General features: G+C 69.3%; 5 protein-coding genes across 5 annotated transcripts in view; 2 read left to right on the top strand and 3 right to left on the bottom strand.

Annotated features, from left to right (window-relative positions):
- CHLNCDRAFT_57025 (hypothetical protein) overlaps positions 1–906 on the bottom strand; it is a gene marked incomplete at its 5' end in the record, with an annotated part of 2,810 nt that extends 1,904 nt beyond the window's left edge. The window contains 3 exons of the mRNA XM_005849948.1: positions 178–328; positions 492–598; positions 819–906. Of these exons, the coding sequence (XP_005850010.1) occupies positions 178–328; positions 492–598; positions 819–906 (346 nt within the window). The remainder of the gene's footprint in view (positions 1–177; positions 329–491; positions 599–818) is intronic.
- A 547-nt stretch (positions 907–1,453) lies between these two features.
- On the top strand, positions 1,454–2,701 carry CHLNCDRAFT_141958 (hypothetical protein; the record flags this gene model as incomplete). Its single annotated transcript, XM_005850197.1, has 4 exons — positions 1,454–1,624; positions 1,795–1,941; positions 2,171–2,343; positions 2,545–2,701. The coding sequence occupies 4 exons, from the start codon at positions 1,454–1,456 to the stop codon at positions 2,699–2,701; spliced, it is 648 nt and encodes a 215-aa protein (XP_005850259.1).
- A 565-nt stretch (positions 2,702–3,266) lies between these two features.
- Positions 3,267–7,498, bottom strand: CHLNCDRAFT_141957 (hypothetical protein; the record flags this gene model as incomplete). Its single annotated transcript, XM_005849947.1, has 9 exons — positions 3,267–3,371; positions 3,439–3,867; positions 4,099–4,205; positions 4,407–4,521; positions 4,844–5,034; positions 5,265–5,427; positions 5,772–6,067; positions 6,272–7,047; positions 7,422–7,498. The coding sequence occupies 9 exons, from the start codon at positions 7,496–7,498 to the stop codon at positions 3,267–3,269; spliced, it is 2,259 nt and encodes a 752-aa protein (XP_005850009.1).
- Positions 7,499–7,703: 205 nt separating this feature from the next.
- Positions 7,704–8,938, top strand: CHLNCDRAFT_30002 (hypothetical protein). Its single transcript, XM_005850196.1, has 4 exons — positions 7,704–7,800; positions 7,925–8,183; positions 8,350–8,483; positions 8,706–8,938. Exons 2-4 carry the CDS (start codon positions 7,943–7,945, stop codon positions 8,823–8,825), a joined length of 495 nt encoding a protein of 164 aa, XP_005850258.1. The 5' UTR covers positions 7,704–7,800; positions 7,925–7,942; the 3' UTR covers positions 8,826–8,938.
- Positions 8,939–9,241: 303 nt separating this feature from the next.
- On the bottom strand, positions 9,242–12,425 carry CHLNCDRAFT_141955 (hypothetical protein; the record flags this gene model as incomplete). Its single annotated transcript, XM_005849946.1, has 11 exons — positions 9,242–9,404; positions 9,599–9,663; positions 9,822–9,941; positions 10,194–10,402; positions 10,542–10,643; positions 10,823–10,940; positions 11,117–11,245; positions 11,462–11,567; positions 11,722–11,837; positions 12,042–12,131; positions 12,264–12,425. 11 exons carry the CDS (start codon positions 12,423–12,425, stop codon positions 9,242–9,244), a joined length of 1,380 nt encoding a protein of 459 aa, XP_005850008.1.
- Between the last annotated feature and the right edge of the window lie 183 nt (positions 12,426–12,608).

The raw sequence follows: 12,608 nt of genomic DNA, 5'->3' as shown, positions 1-12,608 counted from the left end.
ACCCACGTGCCTCGCCCAGCCATCCTGCGCCTGCCCTCCACCCCACTTGACCAACCACCAACACCCCAGGCACCCACCCGCCATCCCAAGTCCCCTCACCCACCCACACTCGCGCACCCACGTCCACACCCTCACCCACCCACCCACCCACCCATTCAGGCGCCCAAGCGCTCACACCTGTGTAGACGTGGAAGGGGCGGCTGGAGAGGTCCACCCGTGCCACCGTCTCCGAAAAGATCTTGGTGCCAAACCGCAGGCTCTGTGCGCGGAACCGCTCGCAGATCTCGCCGCCCACGATACCCTCGGGGAACCCCGGGAAGTTCTCCACCTGCGGAGCCCAGGGAGTGGGAGGGAGGAGGTGGAGGTGGAGGCGAGGCAAGGAGGGAGGCGGGCCGGGAGAGGCGGCAGCCCGCGGCGCAACCGCGAGAACAGCGGCGGTGCAGGGGAATCGGGCAGGTGGTCCCGTGGCTGGGCCTGTTGGTGGAAAACACGCTGGGAATGCAGGAGGCTGCAGCACCCGCCTCGTGAGTGGTGGTCAACTGGCCGCCGGCGGCGATGCCGTTTGCGAGCCACCCCTCCAGCATGATTGGCTGCAGCTCTGCAGGCGGCAGGGGGCTTAAGAAGAAATGTGACACAATCGATCGATGCAATTGAAGAGGGAGGCATACACAAGTGCAGGCCCTCCAGCCCAGGGGCAGGTGGTCCCAACCGCGTGTGAGTGGCGGCAGTCGGGTGGCGGCAGCTGGGCCCTGGCACCGCCCACCCCAGCGTCCGTCGCCTCCCTGCACCATTATCGCCCTGCCGGCGCCCAGCCCCACCTGCGCGTGCGGCGTAGATGGCGGCCGTGTGGCCAGCGGGGCCGGAGCCAATGATGCAGACTTTGGTGCGCAGTTGCTCCACCGTCATGGCTGCTGCTGTGGTGATCAGGCGGTCAAATGAGCGCCTCAGCGTGGACAGGCTGGGACCCGGCGAAACGTGGGCAACCAGAGGGATTACTTTGAACCGGTGGCGGTCAGCGGGCGGGTGCGGGGATGCAGGCGTTAATCAGCAATGGGCGGGCCGCGATAGGTGGGGCTGCCTGCGAGGGACCTGAGGTTGCATGGGCTGCTGCCTGCTGCGCCCTGCATGGAGTTCCCCCTCTTATCATCGCCAAAGGCGCCATCGCCGCTGAATTGGCGTACACACCATTGTCTGCATTGCATCAAAAGCGATTGCACAGGTCTGCGACGGCTGCTCGGGCCATCTGCACTCCCACCCCTCCCTAGCACGGCTCCAGATGGCAGCCACAGTCGCTGCATTCAGCAGCCAAGCCACAATGCGGCATGGCCGCCTCGTGCGGGTGGCAGCCGAGCGGCAAGGGCCGCCGGTGGCGGCGCCGCACCATAGGCGGCCGGCGTGCCGCCATCAGCAGCAGCATCAGCATCATCATCAGACACAGCATGCGCAGCATTCCATGACGCGCCGCAGCCTACTGGCGCTGCCGGCGGGGCTGGCGGCGGCGGCGGCGCTGACCGCTCCCCTCCCCGCCGCCGCGTTTGTCATCCCGCCGCCCGGCTACCGCTACCACGAGGATAAGCTGGACGGCTATTCCTTCTTCTACCCAGAAGACTGGCAGCCCGTCACGGTGGGTGCATGGGCCCTGGTCTACCCCATCATCTCCCCCACATCTCAACGCAGCAGCCATGCGATCGCTTTCTCCGCGCCGCCGTGTCCCCAGACAGTGCCTGCTGCTGCGCCCTCACCCCCTCCCCCAGCCCGCCTCACCCGCCTGCCCGCCCGCCCCTCGGCGTGCAGACCTCGGGCAACGACGTCTTCTTCCGCAACCCTTTCAATGTGGAGGAAAACCTGTTTGTGAACGTCTCCTCCCCTTCCTCTTCTAAATACGAGACGGTCGCCGACCTGGGGGCCCCCGAGGAGGCCGCCACCCGCACCGAGCAGCAGGTGTGCGGGGCTGTGGCCTTGTGCCGGGCGGCGCCGCTGCGTAAGGCCAGGGAGCGTCCGCAGCCCTGAGCATCGCTGCCTGGCAGGGCCTGCTGCCTGAGCCTTCCAGTGTTTCCTGGTAGCCTCTCACTGCCGTTGCTGCTGCCGCCGCCTCCCATGCCTTGGTGGCTGCGCCGGGCTGCTGATGGTACTGCCTGGCTTGCGTCTGTACTGCCATGTACCGCTGCAGTACCTCGAGGAGTTCATGTCCACCCGGCTGGGGGTGAAGCGTACCGCCGAGGTGGTGGCGGCGTCGCAGCGTACCGCCCCGGACGGCCGCCTGTACTACGACACACAGACCCGTGTCAAGTCCTTTGCCTCCCGCAACCAGCTGGCCGTCACGCAGGCGGAGATCGATGAGGGGTGAGCCTTGCCCGCCTTCTTCTGCAAGGTGGCTGGCGGGGGTGCAAACTGGTGCCACCCACTACACCTTGCGCTCCGCCTGCTCGTGTGCGGCACTCTCAGCCAACCGCACGGGCACGAGGCGCACGCGCGCCTGCCACCGCGCAGCCGCGCCCCGCTCACACTCGCCGCCGCCCGCTGCTCACGTGCCGCGGCGTGCAGGGTGGTGCTGGAGTGGGACCGCCGCTACCTGGCCGTGCTGGGCGTGGCGGGGCGGCGGCTGTACGAGTTCCGCCTCCAGACCTCCAACTCCGCCTACGAGGCCGACGCCGACCGCCTGCTCACCATCGCCACCTCATTCCGCTGCAGAGACGTGTGAGGCGGCTGCGGCGGCGGCGCCGCTGCCGGCGTGGCAGCGCCTGCCTCGCATCTGCCCCTTCTAGCCACCCTGAAACGAATGATGATTTCCCAGCCGCTGTTCTGACCCCTGAGTGTCTGCCGCGCCCCCGGCTGAACTGTGAATGCCCCGTGGCACAACGTCCATAGCGTGGGAGGTGCAGAGCAGCATGCCAGCCTAGGTGGTTGCATGGTTGCTGTGCCATTTACAGCAGGCAGCGCCCGCTTATGAGCAAGCAGATGCAGCTTGGGCAGGACCTAGGGAATCCAATGTAGTGACCGATCTAGACGCGTGGGTTGGTGAGGCTCTGTGTGTTAGGGAGAGGCATACTGCCAGGCATGGGTATGGCACGGCGGGTCCAAGTCAGAACGTACTTTGCTTGTCTGGAGCCGGGCATGAAATGAGTCGGGAGGAAAAAATGGGTCAAAACCCGGTCTGTAACCGCGCTTGTGCTGAGCGGCCCGCAGGCGGGCAGGCAGGGGGCGCTGCCAAGCGCCTCCCGGCTGCAGGCACCGGGGGGCCGCCGGCGCCGCATGCTGCGCCCCCGCTACTGCTGCCCGCCGGCAAAGCTGCCTGAGGAGCTCGGCTTGCTCTTCATCGGCTGCTGCTGCCCCTGCTCCTGCTGCTGCTGCTGCTGCTCCTTTGGCTGCTCCTCTGCCACGTCCCCGGTGTAGGCATCGTCTTTGCCGCCACCCAGCTTCTCCTCGATCTGCCCGCACCGCCTTGGCCGCGGCCCCCTCCTCATCCTCCTCCCCCTCCCCTCCCATCGACGCCGCCACATCGTCGCTGCCGCCGCCCACCATGGCGTTTGCGGCAGCAGCCCCCGCCGCCGCCGCCGCCGCCCCCGCCGCCATCGCCAGCTCTAGCTCGCCGCCCAGCGCGGTGGCGGCGGCCGCCACGGCGGCCCCCGCCGTGCCCGCGGCGCCCGCCGCGGCCACCGCGCCGCGCCCCAGCGCCGCCATCGCCGACGCCGCCTTGCGCTGGTACTCTATTTCGTCGTTCTCCGCTTCCGCCTGCAGCTCCGCATCCCGCAGCTCCCGCTTGAGCTCATCGTACTTCATCATCAGGTCCTGCCGCCGCCCGGTGAACTGGGAGGGGAAGAAGCCGGGGAAGTAGCGCTGGATGAAGCCAAAGATGAGGACGTGGCCCTGCAGGCGGTACAGGCAGGCGGTACAGGCAGGCGGTACAGGAGGTCAAGGCGGGGACAGCAGGGCGGCGGTGGTGGATGGACAGGTGGCTGGGCTGGCAGCGGGCAGCAGGCAGGACAAAACGGCACTACGACAGGAGCAGAGCTGGGGCCGACAAGGTACTGGTCAGCACAGGCCGGCCGGCAGCGCCAGCTCTGCATCGGGAGCAGGCGCAGCGGCCCAGGGACCCACCACGGGCGTGAGGGGGATTATGAGGATGATGGTGAAGGGCACAAAGGCCAGCAGGTCGCGCACGGTGCGCCGCAGCGCTTGCACCTCCCGCGGCTTCAGCGTGCCGCCTGCAGGGCCCACGGCGCAGGCACGCGGCAGCACGGCTGGGGGGAGGGTGCGGGCTGGGCAGCAGGCCGGGCAGCGCCTGCAGCTGCGCCGCCGGCCCAGGCCGAGCGAGCAAGCGTGCGCCCTGGCGCCTGCCTCGGCAGCGGCAGCATCGCCAACGCCGCCGCCAGGAAAAAGGCCGCGGCAGGCGCGGCGCGACTCACCCCGCACCGCGCGCCAGAACAGCTTGCCCGCTGATCCGATGTCAGAGAACAGCAGCTTGACGCCGCGCACGCCAAACAGAACGCCATCCACAATCTTCACCACCCCCTCCCGGATCTGAACGGGGTAGAAAGGAAGGGGTAGAAAGAGAGGCGGGGTGGAGCGTGTGGCAGCGGATGTGGCGATGGGTGGAGGCAGCGCAGGGCAGGGGTGGGGGCGCCGGGGCGGGGCTACGGCAGGTGGAGCGTGGCAGGCGCGCAAAGTGCCCTTCCTCCCAGGGCAGGCCACGCCACCACAGATCCTGCTTGCCTCCCAGCCGCCAACGAATCAAGCCGCCCACCACCCGCCCTCCCACCTCCCCGCTACCCCGCCAGGGCCCCAACCTGCCCGCCAACCGCCCTCCCACCTCCCCGCACCACCTCCCCAGCCAGGGCCTCACCTGCAGCTGGACCTTGACCAGGCTGAAGCCGGTGCCGCCAAACACCTCGGTCTCGCCGATGCCCAGGCGCATGCGCAGGTCGGGCACGTCTGTGGCCAGCCTGGACAGCTCGGCGTCGTCGATGAACAGCGCCTCCTCCGCCTCCACCGCCGACGCCATGCCCGCCAGCTGCTCGTCCAGCAGGCGGAACTCTGCGGGGGGCGGCGCGGGCGGCGGTTGCGTGCTGATGCGCGCGCGTGTGTGTGTGTGTGTGTGTGTGTGTGTGTGCGGATAGAGCACGCCAAAGGGTGTGTGCAAGTGAGTGAAGGTGGGGCACGGCACAGGATATGCATACGCAGAATGGATGGCACCCTCAGCCCCCACTCATCGAGCGGCTGGAGCCACGCAAGTCGCCCCAGGCCCGCCGCGCCCGCCCGCGCACCTGCCACCAGCAGCGCCACCTCGTCGCTGCTGCCGCGCCGGCTCAGCGCCAGCTTCACCTCCCCCTCGCTCAGCCCCTTGGCGCTGCTGTCCCCCACAATGTCGCGCGCCTCGTCCTCCAGCGCCCCGCACACATACTCCATCTCAAGCTGCAGCGTGCGCACCTGCGGGGGTGAAGAAAGCAGATAGGGGCGAAGTCAAAACCAGGGGCGAAGTCGAAACCAGGGGCGAAGTCGAAACAACAACACCAACGGCAGGAGCGGTGACAGCGGCGCGGTGGACAAGGAAGCGAACGCACAGCAGCAGCAGCATGGTGAGCTGGGGCTGTGGGTAGGGGTGGGGGCGAGAGAGCAGGGAGCGCCTAGGGTGCAGAGCGTCGGCGGCGCCGCGGCAGCCTACGCCAAGACGCGGCAGCGAGCAGCGGCCGCAGCGGCAACACCAGCGGCGGCAGCAGCGCGCCATGCAGCAGCATAATCAAAAACTGGTGTCTATGCCCGCGCCCGCTCACCGCCAGCGCCTTGGACAGCGCGGCGATGGCGTTGTCCATGTCCCGAAGCTCGCTGGCCATGCGGGCCCTGCCCTGTATCCCCGCCTTGCGCAGCCGGCTCTCCCGCGCCTTGCTCGCCTCCTGCAGCTGCTTCTCCAGCGCGTCCAGCTGCAGGTTGAGCTGCTGCACCGCCTGCTTGCGCTGCTCCTCCGTGCTGGTGGTGGGCAGCGGCAGGCCAAAGGGCGAGGCGTCGCGGCCCAGCGCCTGCCCGGGCGCGCCGTTCAGGCGGTTCCACAGCCCCTTGGCCCACACCGCGCCTGCGGGGGTGCACGCGGGCAGGCGGGAGGCAATAGGTTTGGTGGCGGTGCCGCGCTCGGGGCTGGGGGGCGGAGGCCGGCACCAGCCCAGCCCTGGCAGTTAGCGGGCAGCCAGCAGCAGGAAGCGGAGCGGCAACGGGGCTAGCAGTGGGGCAGGCATCGGGAGCGCGTCAGGCGCATTCCAGGCAGCGCGGCGGCACGCACTCGTCTTGAGGCCCTGCACCACCCCCTCCGGGCTGGTCTGCTTGACACGCGCCACCGCGGGCTGCAGGCGCCGCGCCACAAACTGCTCCGCCGCCTTCTCCGCCTTCACCAGCCGCTCCGACAGCGGCGCCTGCGGCGGGCGGTCGCCTTGGTCCACACTGCTGCCCGCCACGCCGCCGCCGCCGCCGCCCTCGCCAGGTTCCCCGGGTGACCAAGGGATGGACAGGCGGAACCGGGCGTTGCGGGCGTCGATGGCGGCGTGGGCCGCCGCCTCGCTGGTAAAGGGCAGGTGCGAGACCTCCACCGCCGCACGCTGCGCCAGCTCGTCGTACAGCGCCGCCACGCGCTGCTCCAGCTCGGCCGCCGCCGCCTTGCCCGCCTCCTCCCGGAACAGCCGGCTGAAGTCGTAGGAGCAGGCCTTGAGGGCGCGCAGCCCCGCCTTGAGCTGCTCCGCCGTGAGCTCCATCTCCGCCACCACCTCCACCGCCGCCTCCAGCCGCTGCGCCTCATCCGCCTCGGCCGCCGCGGCTGCTGCCACCGCGTCTGCGGAGCCGTTGCCCTCTTCCGGGGCGGCTTCCGGCGGCGGCGGCGGCGGCTGGTACACAGGCGTGGGCTCCACCACCAGCGCCTCGGCTCGCAGCAGGTTGCGGTACAGCTTGCGCAGCTGGATCATGCTTTCCAGCCGCGCGCCGCGCTCGTCGCTCTTGGCCGGCTCCTCACTGACTGGGGCCGGGGCCGCGGAGGGCGTTGCCGCGCGTGGGGCGCGGCACGGCCGCCTGCAGGCCGTGGTGGTAGGTGTTCGGGGCACGAGGGTGCACGGCGGGCGGGCGGCACCGGCAGCACCCAACAACCGGGTGCAGTGCACTGGCAGCAGGTCCGGAAGTGGCAGCTGAGATGCATGCGGATTGTGTCCTTGCCTGCTGCTGGTTGCTGGGCTGGTATGCCACACTGGCCGTGCGTTGGCCGCCCGCCGCTGGCAGCCGGTGGCGGCAAATGCTTCGCTGCCTGCATTGGCGGCCAGCTGCTGCCGGCCGGCTCTGATGCACCTGCGGGCGGTGGTGGGACCGACGGGCGATGTGGGAAGGCGGCAGGCGGTGGGGGAAGTGTTGTTGGAGAGGCAGCCCAGCAGGCTGGCACCAGCGTGCTGCACCTGTGGGGCGCCTGCAGTCGGGCAGCGATCGTGCTGGGCCTCCCAGGCGCGCCGCGGATGGCCCCGCAGGCCGTCATCGCTGGGTTGGCCAACGAGTCGAGAGGTCGGGGGTGGGGGCAGCTGTGAGGAAAAGGGGTGTCCACCACTGCAATCCCTGCCTCCTGGGGGATGTCGTGCGACGAAATGCACCGCTGCAGCGATGTCCCCGCCCACACTCGTCCTGCCGGAGTACTGGCCTGCCGCTTCGAGAGGCGCCCTCGCGACCCCTGCGACCCCCGATCAGCGAACCCTGCCTACCAGCAGAGCGTGTGCACTGCAGGGCCCCAGCCACACTCACACTGCACAGCCGGGCTCCGCAGGGCGACAGGCGTCTGAAGAGGCAAGCAAGGTGGTAGCCGGCACTCTCGCTGCTTTATTGGGGCGCAGCGGCCAGCAGGCAGGGCAGGAGCCAGGCCGCTCCCGCCTCACCGCCGTGGCGCCGCCGCGCCGCCGCCGCCGCGCAGGGCCCCCGCGCCGCCGCCATGTCCACCGCCGCGCGCAAGCGGCTCATCCGCGACTTCAAGCGGCTGCAGCAGGACCCGCCGGAGGGGGTGAACGCGTCGCCGCAGGCGGAGAACATCATGCAGTGGAACGCCATCATCTTTGGGCCCGACGGCACCGTCTGGGATGGCGGCGTGTTCAAGCTGTCGATGGAGTTCTCGGAGGACTACCCCAACAAGGCGCCCGTGGTCAAGTTCAGGACCCGCATGTTCCACCCAAACAGTGAGCGGGGCCGCTGCCGCATGCCATCGCTCGGGCTCAGGCAGCCAAAGCCCTCCTGCGTTCCTCACACCCTCTTGTCTCACTCCCTCGCCTCACACACACCATACACAGCATTGTACACAGCATTGTACACAGCATTGTACACAGCATTCCCGTGTTGCTGCAGTCTACGCGGACGGCGGCATCTGCCTGGACATCCTTCAAAACCAGTGGTCTCCCATCTACGACGTCTCCGCCATCCTCACATCCATCCAGTCCCTGCTGTCAGACCCCAACCCCAACTCCCCCGCCAACTCCGAGGCGAGCGCCTGCTGCCGCGCTGGGGCCTGCTGCCGCCAGCGCATGGCTGTGTGGCAGTGCTGGCGGTGGCCTGCTGCCTGTTGGGGGCGATGCTTGCTCCTCCAACGCGTGCTGGCAGGCTGGGATGCCTGCTGGGCTGGTAGCGTGCATTGAAGCCGCAATCTGATGAGCTGGCTTCTGAGCGCGTGCTGTGTACTCCTGGGCTGTGCTGCTGTACCGCAGGCTGCACGGCTGTACAATGAGGACCGCAAGGAGTACAACCGGCGGGTGAAGGCGGTGGTGGAGGCCAGCTGGGCGGACGACGGCGAGGATGAGGATGAGGAGGGAGAGGAGGAGGCATAGCCCGCTCGCTCCACGCGGCGTCCCTGCAGCCCCTTTGATTTCCGGCTCAACCCCCTGCCTCAGCCTTTGGGCCTCTGTACCTCGCCCAGGCCCACCCTCTGTACCATGTAGCCGGTTCCGCTGCTGTACCCCCACTCCCACCCCCCTTGGATACCTTCCTCAACTCCCCTGCTGCTCGCTGCCCTCCTGCTGGCCCCTCCTGCCGAACCCTCGTCCGCCAACTCCTCTGCCCAACTCCGCTGCGCACTCGTATTATTCCTCCAGGCTCCAGATTCACAGATTCCTGTAAAACAATCTGTGCGCTCTGCTTGCTCCAGGGCTGGGCTGGCAGCAGCAGGCCGAGCTCCCGGGCAGAAGTGGAGGCGCGAGGACACCGGTGCCGCACCCCGGGCAGCTGCCTCCAGCCCAGCCCCAGCCTAGCCCTTGAGCGTCCAGATGCTGCCCCGCGAGCTGCACAGCTCCTTGACCACCCGCGAGTAGAGCGCGTCGCTGACGCCGATGCCCCGCGCCTTGGCCGCCTCCACAATGTCGCTGCGCTTCAGCTGCTCCTGATCTCGCAGCAGCTCGATGACCACGTCGCTGCGGAGAGGGCGGCAGCAAGGGCGCGCAGGGTGTGAGGGCGGGAGCGGGTGGGGGCGGGGGTAGTGGCCGGCGGCGAGCAGGGGTAAGAGTGCTGGCAGCGTGAGCGACACAGCAGGGCCCGCCGCCGCCGGGGAAGCCAGCAAGCAAGCTTGGCGGCCGCGGGCCGCGGGTGGCGCCAGGAGGCAACGCACCGCAGCGGGTCCAGCGCCGTGTTGCCCAGCCGCGTGGGAAAGTAGGATTTGCGCAGGTGGGTGATCTGCAGCGCCGGGGTGGCAGGTGGCAGGTGGGCTGTTGACATCAGGCCCCAGCCCACAACGGCGACGATGCGCCCAGGCAGGCGCAGGCGGCAGGCAGGCAGGGCCGGCACCGGGCAGCCCAGGCATCGCGGCAGGCAGGCGGCGGGCGCCGGCGCACCTCCCCGCTGGCCAGCACGGCCTGGTGCAGCGCCGCATCCGAGGCGCCCTCGGCCAGCGCCTTGACCGCGGCGCCGCCCTGCCGCGCCAGCATGCCCCGGATGGCGTCGATGTTGACGACCTGCGGCGGCGGCGGGCAGAGGCAGGCAGGCAGGCAGGCGATGTGATGCGTCAGTCGATGGGGTGCTTTGGCAGGGTGCCGGCGGCGGGCAGCCAGGGGATGGGGTGAGTGTGAGGTCGGGTCGATAGGGCGCGTCGCAGACGGGTGCGACGGCAGGCGGTGGCGCACAGGGTAGGGCGTGATAGAGTTGGGAGTTGGCCGAACAAGAGCCCGAAGCAGCACCACATGCTTCGTCAGCCCGCTCTCCCCCACCTGCGCCTGTTTGAGCAGTACCATGGTGCATGCCACGATGGCGGGCTGCACCTCCTCGGGCACCGCCGCCCCCGCCTGCTGCTGGCCGTCGCCGCCGGCGGCGCGGCCCGCCGCCGCCGCCCCCGCGGCCGCGGGCTTGCCAAACTCCTTGCCCGCAGTGCCTCCCCCCGCCCAGCTCGCCGGCTCCTGGCCTTGCAGCGAGCTGGAGCCTGCACAGGCGGCGGCAACGGCGGCTCAAGGCACTGCCCACCAAGAGATGAAAGACGCTGGCGCCGCCGCGGCTCCCGGGTACATACGATGCATGCGCTGGGCTGGGCTGCTGAGCGGGCGGCTGAACTGGCAGCCGACCTGGCACTATGGCATCTAGGTACTGCTCCCTGCTCAGCGTGACCCCCACATCCGGCTTGTTGTCCGCGCTGACCAGCTTGGACCACACCGTCTGGGCCAGGTCTGCAGCAGGGGCAGGGGCAAGTGGCGGCAGGCCGCGCGCCGTGGTCCAGTTCAGGCGGGAGAGTGCAGCGAGCCGGGGAGGGCCGGCCTGGGGATCGCCCGCTCCCAGCTTGCCTGCGCGCGGCTGACCGCCAACGCACCGCACACACACGCACACTCGCACACACAATGCCACCCACCCGAGGCGCCTCCATGGTAGTCTAGTGCCACCCACTGGTCCGCCTTCTCCTGCTCCGCCAGGTGCGCATACGACTTGAGCCGCGCCTCCGCCTGCTGCTCCGTCTCCCGCCGCTTCACCTGCACGCCGGCAGGCCGACACATGCACGCGGGACGTCGCGTGCGGCGGCGCCAGCGGCTCTGGCTTCTGCCCTAGCTGGAGCGGAGCGGCGGGGCGTCCTCCTCCGCGCGTGCACGGCTGGCGTGGCGCCAGCACAGCCAGCCTGCAACGGTGGGGAGGAGCTGACGTGGCGCACCTGTACCGTCAGCTGCAGCAGCTCCGGCTGCTTCTGGTCCTCCTCCTCCCCACCATCCTGCTTCTTCCGCGCCGCCGACTGATCCTTCTCCTTGTCCAGGTGGGCCAGCGAGGGCCGCAGCTGTAGCGCCTTTATGTATGGGCACGCGGGGCAGCGCAGACGGGCGGACAAGGCAGGCAAAGCTCAGCAGGCAGGCAGGCAGGCAGGCAGGCAGGCAGGCAGGCAGGCTGATAGCTCACAGGCGGCAGAATGTACAGCTGCGGCAAGAGGGCGGGGAGTCCGCAGCAGCCATACGGAAGCCACCCAGCGACAGAACAGAGAGCAGCGGCAGCGGCAGCAGCACACCTCGTCTATTGGGAGCAGCATGAGGCGATCCTCCTCCACAAACCCCGCCGCAAACGCGGTGCGCTGCTCCAGCCGGGCGCTTTGCAGCGTGATGGCTGAGATCTTCCTGCAGGAAGGGTCAGCCAGCCAGCAGCGTAGACGGGAAGATCACCCAGGGCGGCCAGTACCATGCAGCGCAAATGGCCTGGCCAAGCTGGCATGCTGAGACGTGGGACAGGCAGCCGGTGCGCCGGCCACAAGCGCGCCGCGATGGGCGCCACGCGGGATCGTCGCTGCGGCAGGCGGCGGCGGCCACGGCGTGCCTGCTGGGCTCCGCATTGCCGTTGTAATTGCGGCTATTCGTCTCCAGCGGCACTTCACACTGCAGCTTTTTAACCTGCACCCCAGGCAGCACCAGGTTATGGCAAGGCATTGAAGGCAGCGGGCGGGCGGCGGGCAAGGGTAGGGGGCTTCGGCAGCGAACAAAGCGGGACGGCGGAAATGCCGGGCTGCGGCCGTGTGCGCCCTTCGCAGGCCTTGCTGCTGCACTTGCTGCCTGTCCCTGACGAGTGACAGTTTGCCCTGCAAGCAGGCCACCCACCTTGGGCTTGAGCTTCACATTCTCCAGCCCAACTCGATCGGTGTGGTACGGGCGCCAGGGCGGGCGCAGCGGGAACTGCAGCAGGAAGGTCTGCAGCAGGACGGAAGCCACAAGCAGGGCTCGGGATGTGCACCGTGTCGCTCACGCGTGCTGCCAAGGATGCCTACTGAAGGCTGCGAAAGACCGGTAGGCTGGCAGGGCACCGCAGCCACCAGGCAGCACCGCCGCCGCCGCCGCCGCCCGTCTCGCCTGTGTGCCCTGCCCAAGCTCTCCCTGCAGCAGGTAGACGTCCAGCTCCCTCACTATCTTGTCGTCCTCCCCGGGCAGCCCGTGCGTCTCTGTTGGCACCACAGTGGTGCTGTCCGGCAGCACGGGGGGCGCCATGCGGCAAGCCCCTGCAGCAGCCTCGTGCTACAGGCTGCCTGTAATGGAAGCTGTGAGTTTGCGTGCTGCAAACGCCCAGCAGGAATGCAACGAATGAAGCAGGGCGGCGCTGGGCTCGGCGCTGTGCAGCGAATTCGGACAGTGCAAATTCATCCGAAGATTGCAGCCCCTTTGCCTCTCGGC

This window comes from Chlorella variabilis (genome assembly GCF_000147415.1).
Source record: "Chlorella variabilis unplaced genomic scaffold CHLNCscaffold_4, whole genome shotgun sequence".
Taxonomy (NCBI): Eukaryota; Viridiplantae; Chlorophyta; class Trebouxiophyceae; order Chlorellales; family Chlorellaceae; genus Chlorella; species Chlorella variabilis.
Note: the sequence above shows the minus strand (reverse complement) of the source record. Positions and strands in the feature narration are given on the sequence as shown.

Coding starts and splice junctions, on each gene's coding strand:
- CHLNCDRAFT_30002 (XM_005850196.1), top strand. CDS start 7,943: ATGTCCACCGCCGCGCGCAAGCGGCTCATCCGCGACTTCAAGCGGCTG. Junction 8,184..8,349: donor CCGCATGTTCCACCCAAACA/GTGAGCGGGGCC, acceptor GTGTTGCTGCAG/TCTACGCGGACGGCGGCATC. Junction 8,484..8,705: donor ACTCCCCCGCCAACTCCGAG/GCGAGCGCCTGC, acceptor GCTGTACCGCAG/GCTGCACGGCTGTACAATGA.